The following is a 16,117-nucleotide window of genomic DNA, read 5'->3' on the forward strand; positions in this document are numbered from 1 at the left end:
ATGCAGAAAAATCAGCTATTCACGGATTATATACTTTGATATATTCGGACAGTAAATGAAACATCCATCAGAAGAATGTTTCAGAGAAGGTATCCAAAATAGATATTTAAAGTATAAATCAATAATCAGATAACATAAAGGAGGTGGGATTGTGAAACCATCTGAGCTTAAAAGGGTAAAATCTTTCATAAAAGCAGAGAGTGGCTTATCCAGGTATTGCACCACCTACTGGCACAGAGCTATTAAGCACTTAATGACAATGATTTTAAAACACTTACCCAAAAACAGCATGACAAATGCCAGTATCAGGCATGAAGGTACTGAACAAGAATTTCTTCAGAAAACAGGACCCATTACCAATTTGGAAGAGGTGGCAGGAGAAGAGGACCCTAGCTATGGGAACGCCTTATGCCAAAGTGTAAGACCACCTCTGGTTTTCCACATCAAGTTTATATCATTTGTCTGATCTTCCACACCCAGTGCAGCTTTCCCAATGCCGACACCTCCACTCTTTCCCCATAGGCCCTTTTCTCCTTCCCCTCTCCATTTATGTCTTTGTTCATGTTGCCTTCTATGCCTGATGATGCCTCCAACTTATGTGCCAAATGGCTTCCTTCTCTTTAAAATCCACTTCTGTTACTTGCTCTCCCAGATGATGTCTGCACCCTTTTCTGTGCTTAATGTAATTGTTTGTATATTCTGAATTCATTTGTTAGCTCCTTGGGGCAGTACCCTTGTCTTAAGTGTTTGGAAAATTCTATTTACATATATGGTACTATATTAATAAATCAAATGAAGGAGAGTAATGACCCTAGAAAGTCACCATATTCCAGGCACAACCAGACAACACAACACACATAAAATATGCTGTTGCTAGTACTATGAATAAACTTCTAAAGTTCATATAAGGATTAAAAGGATTATTTTAACTGAAATTCACCTAGGTTGCCTTTGTTGTTGAATGACATCCTGCAATGACTAAGTAAGACTGATTTTGCTGGGAGTAAATTAACAATATTGCTTTAATTCTACCACAAGCAAAGTTTTAATGTATGAACCTAGGCTTTTCTTGCTTCTACTGCTGACCCCACCCTTTTGTGGATAAGCTAAACTGAGCAAAGACCTCCCAGATCAAGGAATTGCTTAAAAAAAATCTCCTTCCAAAACTATGGTAGGTGGGCAGGAAAGAGTTTGAGGTTCCCCCCCCCCCCCCCTTCACAAAGACAATATTGCTAAGCAAATGCATAAGCTATATCTGTAACCCACATCACCTTCTTCCAGTATATTGAACTTTCAGAGGTCAAGAAAGCTGAAATACTTCAACCAGGCTATACTCCACCATCAAGTTTTGCAGTTTCAAGACAATAGGACTTGTGCTTCTATGTTGTGTTTGGGGTTTGTTTTGGGGTTTTTTTTGCTTTTGAAAATTCCACCAACAGGTGCCTAAATATGGGTTAAAATCTAACTTTAGGCTCCTAAATTTGGCTTGTGCGTACATAAAATTTCACAATAACTTTATTAGTGTACTGAAAGTCTAAATAACTTTTCATTATTAACGCTGAAGCATTTTGCTTTGAAGTGACAAAGATTTTATGCCATGAAGAGAAAGTTTGTAACAGAGATACAATATTAGCCCTTGGTGCTCTAAACTTATGCACATGCTTACCTTTAAGCATGAGTGATCCCATTAAATCAGTGGGGTTATACCCACTTAAATGGTTGCAGTATCAGAACCAAAATATTGAAAATTTAAGGCCATGTCTAAAACAGTTTTGTAAACGTCAAACAACAAACCCTCTATTAGTTGTGGCACATTAAACAGCATTTATAAGTTAGTTCATGATAAATGTTAATCTTAAATTGCAATAGCACAAGTTTTCAAGTTAATTTTACAAAGCTCAACCTAATTTGATTTTTTTTTAAAAATCATGTGATTTAAGCACTGATTTTCACCACAATTTAAATCACTCTACCCTGATCTAGCTGCTGAAAGAGTCATGCAATATCCATTTAAAATTTTGTCTGAGTTGGACAGAAAGAATAAGGTCAACGTAAAACTGAGCAATTTTTTTAACCCCTTATTAAAAATAATAAAGTTAAACTCAATGGCCCATTTCATTCTCAGAGAGGAAACAGTAAGAGAGGAATTAATTTAACCACCTAATTGCAACATTCTGCAAAGTTATTTTTAGGGCTGTCAAGCGATTAGTTTTTTAATCGCGATTAATCGCACTATTAAACAAAACTAGAATACCATTTATTTAAATATGTTTGGGTGTTTTCTACATTTTCAAATATATTGATTTCAATTACAACACAGAATACAAAGTGTACAGTGCTCACTTTATATTTATTTTTGATGACAAGTATATGCACTGTAAAAAAACAAAAGAAACAGTGTTTTTCAATTGCCCTATTGCAAGTACTGTAGTGCAATCTCTTTATCGTGAAAGTTGAACTTAAAAATGTAGAATCATGTACAAAAAAAAAAACTGCATTCAAAAATAAAACCATGTAAAATTTTAAAGTCTGCAAGTCCGCGCAGTCTACTTCTTGTTGAGCCAATTGCTCAGACAAACAAGTTTGTTTACCTTTGCAGGAGATGATGCTGCCCACTTCTTGTTTACAATATCACCTGAAAGTGAGAACAGGTGTTCTCGTGGCAATGGTGTAGCCAGCATCGCAAGATATTTACGTACTAGATGCGCTAAAGGTTCATATGTCCCTTCATGCTTCAACCACCATTCCAGAGGACATACGTCCATGCTGATGATGAGTTCTGCTCGATAACAATCCAAAGCATTGTGGACTGACACATGTTCATTTTCATTATCCGAGTCAGATGCCTCCAGAAGAAGGTTGATTTTCTTTTTTGGTGGTTCAGGTTCTGTAGTTTCTGCATCGGAGTGTTGCTCTTTTAAGACTTCTGAAAGCATCCTCCACACCTCGTACCTCTCAGATTTTGGAAGGCACTTCAGATTCTTAAACCTTGGGTCAAGTGCTGTAGCTATCTTTAAAAATCTCACATTGGTACCTTCTTTGCATTTTGTCAAATCTGCAGTGAAAGTGTTCTTAAAATGGGAACAGATGTGCTGGGTCATCATCTGAGACTGCTATAACATGAAAAATATGGCAGAATGCAGGTAAAACAGAGCAGGGGACATACAATTCTCCCCCAAGAAATTCAGTCACAAATTTAATTAACACATTATTCTTTTAAAAAGTGTCATCAGCATGGAAACATGTCCTCTGGAATGGTGGCTGACGCATGAAGGGGCATACGAATGTTTAGCATATCTGGCACATAAATACTCATAGACTCATAGACTTTAAGGTCAGAAGGGACCATTATGATCATCTGGTCTGACCCCCTGCATGTCGCAGGCCACAAAGCCGTCCCTACCCTTTCCCTTGACTCTGCTGTTGAAGTCCCCAAATCCTGTGGCTTAGTGACTTCAATTGGCAGAGAACCCTCCTGCTAGCGATCCCTGCCCCATGCTGCGGAGGAAGGCGAAAAACCTCCAGGGCCTCTGCCAATCTACCCTGGGGGAAAATTCCTTCCCAACCCCAAATATGGCGATCAGTAAAACCCCGAGCATGTAGGCAAGAGTCTCCAGCCTGACCCTCATTGGCCATTATACTATTTACCTACCAAGGCACGGTATTCATTTGGCTAAAATCATGTTTTTCCATTAAATACCTTGCAGTGCTGGCTACAAAAATGCCATGCAAATGCCTGTTCTCACTTTCTGATGACATTGTAAATAAGGAGAGGCAGCATTATCTCCTGTAAATGTAAACAAACTTGTTTGTCTTAGCGATTGGCTGAACAAGAGGTAAGACTGAGTGGACCTGTAGGCTCTGAAGATTTACATTGCTTTGTTTTTGAGTGCAGTTATGTAACAAACAAACAAAAATCTACATTTGTAAATTGCACTTTCATGACAAAGAGACTGTACTGGTATGAGGTGAATTGAAAAACAGTTCTTTTGTTTATCATTTTTACAGTGCAAATATTTGTAATAAAAATGATATACACTTTGATTTCCATTACAACACAGAATACAATATATATATGAAAATGTAGAAAAACATCCAAAATATTTAATAAATTTCAATTGGTATCCTATTATTTAACAGTGTGATTAAAACTGCAATTAATCGCAATTAATTTTTTTAATCGTGTTTAATTTTTTTGAATTAATCGCGTGAGTTAACTGTGGTTAATTGACAACCCTAGCTATTTTTTAATCAGTCAGATAGTGAGTTCCACATTGCCAGACCCTTTCTACTGTTGTGTTTATCAATAAGGAACATTGAGAGAGACAAAGTATAGAAGTATCCAAAAGATCCTACCACTTTACAGTTAATCCAGTCAGGTGCTGGGTGAAGAACAGACAGAGGAATCCAAGATGCCACAGGCTCAATGGCCTAAGAAGAGTTTAAATGGGGTTTCTTCTCAGAGGAACAGAAAGCACAGTGCGATGACAAAGTCCAGTAGGAGCAACAACGTTCTTGCAATAAGCAGCCAAAAAGGAGCACCAACGCTTTGAGCTCCATCTTGAGATGTCTCATTAAGTTTAATCCAGAGGTAACTCAAATGAATGTCCAAAACACTAGTCTTCCATTTCTCCACCCTTTCTAAGATGTTAGAATTCTCTCAATTTTAATTACAACATAAAATTCTAAAACTAATCTTGTTGATCTTTGGAACGACTTGAGGAGAATTTTAATTCTTTATCAACAAAATCATATTTCCAGGGTACAATAGACAAAGCATTCTATTCATTTTTAGTACTTCAAGGTGAGTTAGAGGTTACATTTTTAAGAGCTCTCCCAGTTTTTACTTGCCACCAGATGGTTTTGGCAATTGTATCCATCTTGATGAGTCCGGTTTTTAACAGTGTTTATGCATGTTTGCCAATTGTGTGTTTTTTATTGTTACATACTAGGACAAACAAATCTTGTTTATATTTAAATCACCCAGTAAGGCCCTGATCCTGCAAAGTCTCAAGAATGTGCATAATTTTACAAATGTGTACTCCCACTGTTTTTATTTTTTAGGTTTCACTGAAGTCCATAGGGTTGTGCTTGTGCACCGAGTCCCACCCAAGTTTGCTGGATCAGGAGCCCATGTGTTCTGCTTGGAAAACAAAGGTATAAAGAGTGCCTACTGCCTATTTTGGTCTGCTTTCAAGACACATCACATTAAAAAAAGAAAGCCATTAAGTTGGTGCTAATGGTGAAGTAAAATATTGAACATTTCTCTTTTTGCTACAGATTGAGGCTTTGTCTTCACTGCTGAAAGAGTGATGTTTTTTACCTCCAAGTAGCTCATGCATATTAGTTACTCTGAGATAAAAACAGAGAAGACCAGGCACTTTAGTTTTACCATGAGATGAACTCAGTAAGGCCAAGCCTGGAGGGTTCTAGGGCTGTTTATCTTGGGGTAGCTCATGCGTGGCAGTTACCTCAAGGGGAAAAAAACAAAACAAAAAAACCACATCTCTCTTTTGGCAATGAAAACAAGGCCTGAATGAGTATTTGTGGCCAAAACACATGACAATCTGCTCGGAAGGTTATATGTAACCTCTTCTATACATTCAAATCCAGCCCAGGAAACCCAATACTACTCAATCACTGTTCAGAACCCTAAGAATCGGTGGTGACAGTTCTGGTCCTTCTACATTATAAAACCCACCATCATAATTATCAATACTGTTTGCAATCTCAGAGAAGCAAAAGATCCAATGATACAGAGAAAGAGGTAGCCCTCCAATATTGATCAAGGTCCATTAGCAGACAGAGTGAGGCAGTTTGCATTGCCATTGCTTGTGCTGTCGTTATTCTGCAGACACATCTTAATTTCCAATGCCATAAACCCAGCACTTTTCACAAGCACGAAAATGCACTAATTAAAAGGTTTTTTAAGAAGAGTTTTGCACACATTCTGAAAATCTAGCTTTCAAGTGTTTGTTTTTTCTGACTCAGATCACAAAATACTATTCCATCTTTGTGTTTTGTAAGGGTTTATTGAGGATTTTCTCTTTATGGAAGTCTGGGAAAGGTTTAACAATAATTTGAGCACCACTGTTTCAGTAACTGTTTTGAATTTCAGTGTAAGCAATACCATCCCAGTTACCTAAATTGCAGGCTCAGATAACTGAGGGTTTCAAAATTTTGCCTGAGAAGAACTGACAGTGAAAATCTTGTCATTAAAACATAGAACTTGTAGTTTCAGTTCATGTTGGCTGGCTTTTAGAAACTCAACCTAGCAAAACAAGCTATCTTAAAAACCTTGTTCTAAATAGGTATGCAGCTCACTTTGGCTAAGGTCCTCAACAATGCTGCTCACAATGCTGTTAAAAATACCAGAGGATGTTTGTTATTGTGCATTCCTTACCCGAGCACCTCCCTGTGGTGTTGTGCAGTGTAGCAGCCACTCAACATCAGTTTCCCAGTTGCTCTGCCCAATTTCCAGTGCCCTCTGGCTTTGCACAGATTTAGCCCTCCAGCTACGCCTCTTACAGTTCTACCCTTTCTGGGGCACTCGAAGTCAGAAACAAGTATGCAACAACACAAATTTAAACACTCCCCTTGCTCTGGAAGATCTGCTAGGCACTAGTTTTTCAGTTTCCAGCCCCAGCCAGCCAGCCTTCTCTCAGTAAACCCTCCACATCTACTCTTCTGCCTGCTCCCCTCCAACTGGAGGGTGGCCTCTTATTTTTAAGCCCTTCCCTGGAAGCCTGCTTCCTGCTTCAGGTGGCTTAATTTTGGTTAATTGGGACTTCAGTAGCCCATTATCCCCTTCCTGCCTTGCATGGAGGCTTGTGTGCCCCATTACACATTGTTGCCACATTATTAGCCTAATGTTTCCTAGAGGAGAATGTATTCAAGGCACCAGAAGAAACTATAGTAATATTTGTTCAGATATTCTTTAAAAATCTTTGGAGAAACAGACTGAAAAGAAAATGGAAAAAGAATCCCATTAACAAACCATAAAATGTTTTACTGCTTTTTGTTTCTCCTGAATGATCACTCAGAACTTCTCTTTTCAAGACTTCGCTCCATAAAACCAGTTTCTGGGACTCTAGATCTGTTTCCTGAGAGCACATCCTAAATACAAAGCAGTATTTCAAGACTTGTTTGTTAAGTCCCATCATTGTACTTTTGGTACTGCCTCAAAATACTTACTGCAGAAGGTATCCAGCAGAGTAAGGACGGTTTATTTGCTTCAAAACAAATATTGGGCAGATAAACTTCTCTGGTTCTCATTCATCCTTCAAACTCACTATTTTCTAATGGACTCTTAAAGAAGGAAAGCTCCCTTCATCTAAAGTGTATCATTAGTTTTGATTTCATTGTAACTTAGAAGTAGCAGTCAGGACACCTCATTTCCTTTTATTTTCTGGAATTGTCACTCTGAATGGAATTTCTTTCAACTGCAGCTAGACTTCAGTACAAGTAATATAAACAACTACTCAGGCTCCATGCAAACTTGCAAGCCATGGGCTACCTTAATTTCCTTCCTCAATCTGCTATCAGTCGAACCATAATGGGAGAAGACCTGCAGTACTCTCCACCAGAGGGAGGGCAACATATTGTTCAATAGTCCCTTCTGCCAGTGGGAAGTAACTTACACCCAATTTCTGCTGCTCTGACAGATTGCAGTCCCACAGGCAAAAGGCTCAGTTTCCTATATTGCAAGGCAGGTTTGGTGCTGGTGATTTAGTGACTTCTATTCTGGAGTAATGGGTATCCATGGATTCAGAACATTGGGTCAGAGGGACACATGTTTGAAACAAGATAATTTTTTGTAAAAAGGTTAATAAATTCAGTCCGATATGCAATAAAGTACTTCACAGCTCTCCATTTAGTTTGGAATGCATTTTTCGTCCAGTGCCCTGGGCAAATAATCACTTATTTGACTATTAAGTAGATATTCAGCAAGTCACTGAACTTTGTGATACAAAAGAAAGTTATGCACTGTAACCAGAAAGGGGAGAGGAACAAGGGAAGAATAGAAATCAGAAAAGATTCCTGTATAGAGTGTGAGAGGGTTCTGCAGACAACAGCTTTTATCCAATTTTACAGATATCTATCTTTTATCTCCTATATCACAACCACCAACAAAGCTTGGGCAAAATATTAGGATTAGATAAATATAAGAGCCATTACATGAAAGGCTAAATTGGAATGAATAATGAACATAAGGCAGACACCCCACTGAGCAAATCTGTATTACCTAATCAAAACCACTATAAAATCAAATTAAGAGCCCTGGCTACAAAATGGCTGCTGGCCACGAAATTATACCTTAAAAATATCTTATTCTGACTGAATGTAAAAGTAATATATACAAAGTTCCCACATAAAAATAAGCCCTTACACAGCCTGATTTAAAGCAAGGGTGATCTTGGGGAGCCACACCCATTGTGAGGCAGATAAACTGGAGGGAAAGGAACTATGGGGCATTCTTCAGCTGCCAGTGATTGACAGGTCTAGTTCTGCCCTCATACTGCAAGCAGACTGAAGTATTTATTGTAACAGATTCATGGGAGGGAAGAATGCTAAAGACAAAATGTCTTTCTTAATTTAGAATTTACTGGATCGTGTATATTTTTGGAAAGCCTTAGTGTTACTTTAAAGCAACTTATTGTCTACAAGTTCTCATTAGCAAGAAACGGTTGATCTAAAATTTCTGTCCAATGTGCATGCGATCATGTTACAATGGCAATGCCTTGAGGGTAAAGCTAATTATAAACTCTGGTAGTTGTATATATTTAAAAATTGTCATCTCATCATCTATAATCCCCTAGGTACTCCAATTCACGGATGTAGGAAAACTTTATTGCTAAAATAAGAGGCAAAATTGAGTGGAGAACACAACACATCTCTCTCCCTGCCATCCCCCCCAGGATAAATAGTAACTAGTCAAATCAAAACTTTTAGTAATGAAACACTTGAGAAATAAAAAGTATCAAATGTCAGATGATTCAATTTCCCAATATCCACACTAATTGGTTAGCTTTTGAATATATCAGGGGTCGGCAACCTTTCAGAAGTGGTGTGCCGAGTCTTCATTTATTCACTCTAATTTAAGGTTTCACGTGCCAGTAATACATTTTAACGTTTTTAGAAGGTCTCTTTCTATAAGTTTATAATATATAACTGAACTATTGTTGTATGTAAAGTAAATAGGTTTTAAAAATGTTTAAGAAGCTTCATTTAAAATTAAATTAAAATGCAGAGGCCCCAGACTGGTGGACAGGACCAGGGTAGTGAGAGTGCCACTGAAAATCAGCTCGCATGCTGCCTTCAGCACGCGTGCCATAGGTTGCCTACCCCTGGAATATATGCTCACGCTGGCAGTGTCCACTGCTGCTCTTGTTAGTCACACAGGTGTGCAACTTTAATAGATCACTGCCTACTTACTCAAGTACAGTAGGTATGTATATGCAGATTGCTGACTAAAATATACATTTTATCAATCCTTTCTGGGAATTCTAGTTGAGAAAAGAATGCTAAAAGTCTCTTATGTGGTTTTGGAAACACTTTCTGAAGATTAAACGTCAACTCCCTACCACCCTCAGACAAATAATAATCTACTGAAAGGCTATATGCACTGAAGATTATTAGGTGTGTGCATAGGATGATAGGGAAATCTCAAAACAATCAGAGGTGTGGTGTGAATAATCAGCTAAGTTTGGATTCTTGAGCCAAGGCTCTCTCGCCTGGAAATCCTGCAATAAACAGTCTCTTTTGGAAGTTTTCTGATCTAACTGGAACCAGGAAATGAACAGACATGTGGAAATGAAAGAAGTGTCAGAGATAAGACTTTTCCAAAGTTTTCTGGATTTCTAATTAAGCTCAGTGTGTTTTTGTGTCTTGTTTTATCCCACAGTAATCAGTGGTTTGATAGACAACATGAAAAAGCTTCTGCATCACTGAAAAATTACAATAGTATGTGAGTGAAAAACAACTAGATCTATGGCAATAGAATATTTGCAACACAGAGAGCAATACTGATTCCAGGTCTAGCAACTGTGTCTGGTTCCAGCAACTTAACTTATATTTTTAATTGCACACATTCCTCTAACTCCAACTTTGTAATCATCACTGACAACCCCCCTCTACACAAAAAAACCCCCAAACAACAAATACCAGCTGTCAGAAAGGAAAAATCTGGCACATACCCTGAGCCACTGTTTCTCTGTGAGAGCATCGCTGTAGTCCACATCTCTGCGCTGACGGGACCCCCTCCCAAATATTTTTTCTTCCTCTTCTTCACAGGTGAGCCTTTCCACTTCAGCATCATCTTTAATAATCCAGGATGGCAGATCATCCTCCTCCATCAAGCGTGGCTTGCGCTTGGGGTTTCGGGCATCCTCTCTGCGACGATCCATGTCCATACGCTGCAAGGGCAGTCATACAGTGGTTAAGACCAATGGGGGAAAACTGGGTATTTAATACTGTATTAAGTTTTACATAATGTTCTCTTTAAATCAGTCTGACTACATTTCCTCCCCAATTCTCCATACTTCTATGGAGTATTTATAACAAGGAATATCCATACATGATAATTGGCTATGAATCTTCAATGCAGGTTTGTTATTACACAGTGGCTTCTATTTCTGAGGTACTGAGAACCTACAGTTCCCACTGAAGTAAATGGGAGGAGCAGATACTTAGCGCCCCTGAAAATCAGACCCTAACAGCAGTGGGATAGTTACTGTTTAAAATGCTGACTCTGCTTTTGCACATATTTCATAGTGTATTATCCCTGATATAAGTGATTTACAAACATTAAAATTGTTTGATAACAACCCTTTGAGGTGTTATTCCCATTTTACTGAAGGGAAAAACTATGTCCAAAGCTGCAGAGGGAATTAGAATAAAAAAAGTTCCTATTCAAAGGACACCTTGTTTCTTTGTTATCAGAGCTAGAATGCTATCCACTTGGAATGTTGATAGCTGTTTACTGGAACACCACGTATAAATTTTAACCTCCCCCCAAAAACACCAGATTATGCTACTTAAAAAGTTAAGAATACTAGAAGTATCAGACTGTGTTACAGCACTAATATTTTTATGACTCAAAGAAATGCCTGATTTATTTTCATACTTGGCAAGTGCTTATTCCATAAAATGGAGTACACTGCTGAGATTATTCAAAGCTGCATACAGGATTTGGATTCCCAATTCCCATTAACTAAGTAATTGACCATTAGGTGGTTGCAAAATTTTTGGACTTCATATTTTGAAAAAAACTATAAGAAAAAGTTAAAAACGCCAAGGTACTGTAACACGGAAAGCTGCTACAGCTGTGGTCACTGACTTGTTACAAGTCTTTTTACTCACAAACAATCTATTCTTACCTCTGTTGTGGCTACGCACTGTACTATATCTAGTGCAAATTGAAGATCATCATCCTTTCACCCCTCTGGGATAACCAAAGCACAAGTGATCAAGTTGCCATCTTGAACCTCCTTACATTGCATGCATTTTAAATAGAACTCTACATTACACAGACTTTTGTATTCCCCTTTTTAAATATGGCAATTTCTGTATTAACTAACTGGCAACCTAGCACAGGTTTCAACTGTTGACAGGTCTGGCAAAGACTGTACAGCTATAATCAGAGAAAAGGCCTCAACAGGCCTGTTTTGATTACTTAGTAGCAAGGATTAGTAAAGTACACTATTCCCATAAGTTGCATAGCTCAGCATCCTTTAAATAATTAACTTTTTACCCTTGTAGAAGTGCTTGATTTGCTATTTGCAAGACATGGATTGAAAGGCTACGTTAAAATGCATATTAATTATGCTTCTTTTCTGAGGGAAAATGTGAGAGGAAAAAAGTTAAGACACTCGCCTTGAGCCTGACTACAAAAGATTGCAAGTGGGGATTCTGTTCCCCCAAAGCTATTCATAAAAGCCCTTGTATTACTGGGACACCTACAATCAAATCTTCCTATACGTCAATGACAGACAGATAGAACCATTAATTGTTTTATCTTGTGTCACTGTAACTCTGGTACTATACAGAGGTTATACACATGCACCCACAGCAACCTTGATTATGCCTGAAACTAACCTAGTGACTAAGGCCCCTATGCTGCAAACACATCCAGGTAAGTAAAAGTTGAGCATATACTTGTTTGAATGATCAGGGCCTAAAACCGTCAGCTTCAAAAACACCCTATATTACTGACCTATGAAACAGGCAGCCTATTCCTTCTATATTACGACTGTGTTGGTCCTAAAAAGGAGCAACAAGGGGGATGGGCTCTCATCTGGAGCTTACAACTACCTATTTTTAGCATAAGGATAAATAATATACTGCCATTTTGGTTTTGAGAAGGAAAATTAATTAAAATAGCACAAATAAAGTATCAGCTCAAACTTTTTGGGTCCTAGGATCCTATTTCAAAGGATGATTTTAGATTAGGAGTCCTTACTTAAGTTAAAAAGTAGCACTAGACATGGCTTTATTTATATTATACTTTAACTAGAAACAAGTTTATATTTTCCCTTATTTTGTTTATCAAGTAAGGCAGGAAAAGTTAAAGATTTGTTGCAACACACTAATAAACATTTCAATGACACAGCTAATTTTCACTGCTGATTTTTTCTATTCTTGCTAGTGGTGCAATGAGAAAATAAGGTTGCTATCACTTGCAGCAAGTGACAAGAAAAGTCAATAATAGATGAGGGTTAGAGATTGTCCACAATATTCACAATTGTTAACTATCACTACGCATCCAGTGATATCACGCCACTGGGTGCCTGGGAAAAGGGAAGGAAAACACATAATTCTATCATTGCTGAGTTAGGGGCCAGATGTGCTTGAAAGCACTTGCTGGGGCCCGAGTTACTCCAGTTTAAGTAGAAAACTTCCATTCCCTCTGTGTTGTATCTCCTCCCTAAATTCAAGGTAGGTTTTGATCAGATTTAGGAGTAGTTGTAGTGGGTGGGTGGAAGGGAGGGGCATGAGGGCAGGGAATAAAAGAGTTATTTTGAATATTAAATAGCTGGAAATAACTGAAGGTGACACTAGACAAGAGCTTATTGATAGTAACCTGAAACTGAAATGTAGAGAATGCAGAGATCCAGTCATTTAGTTTCACTGACACCTGTCTTAAAGGCTGGACAGAACTCCAATGAGTACTGCATGCGTGTATACATTTATTTATTGAAATGGTACACACACAAAAGCAACAAGACTTTGGCATTATTATTATTATTATTTTTTAAATAAAAAAATTTCCGGCTGACGCCTTGCTGGCCATAAACTCCAGTGTAAGAATCGCTGCCCTAGGCAATTTCTTTAATATCTAATGCCATGTCTGAAAAAAACCTGACAAAATGCTGGGATTTCTTTTTATTTGTACGTACAAGTCCTTTAAATACCTGTGTGTGACAGAATTATAAGTAAGCACCCAAAAGCAAGAAAGAATTTCAATTTATTACTACCTTTCAAACACAAAGCAAGCATTTGCCTTGAAATCTGCCTATAAATCTTTACGCTGAACACTGAAGGAGGATTAAATGCAATACTTCTTGGCCTAGAAATGGGAAGTGCTTCCTGCTACTGACTCGGGAGATCCAGGTGGAGTGTGGAGGCTTATAGTAAATCTCAAAGACCCAACAGGTGGGTCTGTTTGGAATTCATGTCCTGAGCCTTTGGGCAGGCAGTGCTACCAGTGTGTGGAATAAGGAGTTGAAAAGATTCTAAAAGGATAGAATTATGGGATAAAAAGGAGGAGAGGCATTCCATTGATTATTGCAGCATACAGAAATGTTTATAAGACTTGCTATAGTGATAGTATACTACGAAGAAGTATTTATGAATAAGGTAAGGTAAGGTAAGAATATCTCAGACACAAATATCTTGTTTTCTGGTGCTAATGAGTTGGCTGTAAACTTGGCTATATTCTTACTTAATACCAGTACAAAGAATATTTTCAACATAAAGGCCTGACAGTGGGATGCAATGTGGCTGGGCACAGATGTATTGTTGTGTAACTGATTATGAGAGAATCACAGCAATGCAGGGAGCTCATTTGGTTTGCTAAGTAGCTTCTATGACCCTGTGCACCACTGCCAGCGTAAGAGGTATGGCCAGGAAAGTAATGTGGCTGCAGCTTCTTTACATCTCACTGATCACTAGCTGCCATATCAGCCCCTTCAGGTTTCTCTGAGTTATGCCGGAAGGCTGGCCTGGCACACAATTAGCCCTAATCAGGAAAGCAAAAGCCACTTTTGCACATCCTTTCCTGGATGGTTTTGTATGCTCTTCAGATGCATATGAGGATTAGGCCAAGGAACAATTATAATCTGAAAATGGAGTGTACAAATGGTGCCTTCTTGCTAAATCGGTCAGCTCCCATCTCTATTCAGTCTGCTCACCTTCATGACTAAAATACATTACTACCTTTTACTCCTCGTAGCTCAGCTAAGACTGGCAGTTAAATTCTATTCCTTCTTATGTATCAATATAGCAGTTTGTTAAATTCCATTGTGCAACCCCATTGAAGGGAACAGGATTGTACAGGCATCAGTGAAAGCAGAATCTTTATTACTGGTGATGATACATGAGAAGAAAACCTTCTTCTTCCCAACTTGACTGAGATCTCAAGGCTGAGTATACAGGGCTGTCAGACAGAAAACAAACAACTTTTTCCTTGTTAACAGAGTATACCTAATATTAAAATTACTGAGAAAGCAAACATGGAACCCTCATCCCCAATGGTAATATGAGCATAACTTTTCAGACTAGAACTGCATTTCAATGTGTCTGCCTATAATAGGTTACTTTATTAACAATTAAGCATTTCCTGTCCACTAACGCTTGCCTTAACTTCTTGGGTTTTGAAGGATGTGTTAACTTCACTTCCAGACTTCTAACACTTAGTGTCAGCTCCTTACTTTCCTTCACAGCAGATAAAAATTGATGCATTTTTGAAAAAGAGAATCTGATTTTTATTACTGAAATCACATTTTTGGTTTTGTTATTTAAATTATAATAAATTTTAATTATAAGTTTTTCTTTTTAAAAATGAACTTTAACTGAAATCTGAATTTAATGCATAATTTGTTGATCTAAACTTATTATAACCTCTTAAAACATTTAAATAAAAAAAATGCTGAATCCATGAGCCTCTAGCAAAAACTTTGAATAGAAGGCTGCTTTTCTACATAAAGAAAGAATATGGGGGAAAACATTCAACTTTTGAGGTCAAGCTTTTATGGCACAGTAGGTCATATACTGTATTAAGGGCTTGTTTGGTTTAATAAAACTAAATTTTATATGCAAGCAACGTCAATAGCATTCCTCAGTGGACACTTGTGAGTCCACTTAGGTAACTCTGGAAGATGCAGTAATGGCATAACGGTTCATAAATGTATGGATGGATGACTACACAGCAGCTCTGCAAGTGTCCAATATTGAAAAGTCACTGAGGAATGCTATCAATGTTGCTTGCACTCTCGTGGAATGAGCTAGCACCCTATGAGGGGTTATACTGGCCCTGCACTGGACAGGAAGGGGTTAACCCCTTACCGTGGGCTGAGGAAGCCATGCCCCCCACCCTTGCTGGGCATGCTCCAATTGGAACCACAGTATAAAACGGAGCAGCCCAGCTCGGCCTGGGCTGACTGCTGAGGAGAGAGCCTGCCTGTTGCAAGCTCCTACTTGGGAGCTGCTGAAGCCCCAGATTGCAGAGGACAGATGTGTCAAGACCCAGGCAAATACCAGGTTACCTACAGAAGCCATGAGGACAAGGAGTCCTCAGGATCTTAACCTGCCAACTGCCCTGGAGGAACAGAGACCTACAGATTACGGAGCAGGTAGGAAGTAGCTCCTGGGGACCAGACAGTGGTCCGGTTGTGGAACCGAGAACTGGGTCAGCATGTTTCAGACAGATCCCCACTGACCCAATGGAGAAAACTCTCACCGCTGACAGGGCCCTGGGCTGGGACTCAGTGGAGCTGGGAGGGGCTTGGTCTCCCTATCCCAGCTGCCAACCCACCCTCTTCCTGGCTTCTAGGCCCCACCACCTTGTGTGGAAGGGCAGTCCTACAGGCTCTGGCCGCTAGGCCCCGCCACCCGTTAG

The 16,117-nt window shown here is 38.7% G+C and overlaps 1 protein-coding gene across 22 annotated transcripts in view; it reads right to left on the reverse strand.

Moving 5' to 3' along the window:
• Positions 1–16,117, reverse strand: part of SMARCA2 (SWI/SNF related, matrix associated, actin dependent regulator of chromatin, subfamily a, member 2) — a 176,926-nt gene that overhangs the window by 47,448 nt on the left and 113,361 nt on the right. For 21 of the 22 annotated variants that reach the window (XM_005296768.5, XM_005296771.5, XM_005296765.5 and 18 more), the window contains one exon: positions 10,197–10,415. In XM_005296768.5, the coding sequence (XP_005296825.1) occupies positions 10,197–10,415 (219 nt within the window). Of the gene's footprint in view, positions 1–6,403; positions 6,545–10,196; positions 10,416–16,117 lie in introns of those variants that run through there. The other variant, XM_065549377.1, reaches the window with a different exon arrangement.

The sequence above is a fragment of the Chrysemys picta genome, chromosome 6, assembly GCF_011386835.1.
Source record: "Chrysemys picta bellii isolate R12L10 chromosome 6, ASM1138683v2, whole genome shotgun sequence".
In the NCBI taxonomy this organism is placed as follows: domain Eukaryota; kingdom Metazoa; phylum Chordata; order Testudines; family Emydidae; genus Chrysemys; species Chrysemys picta.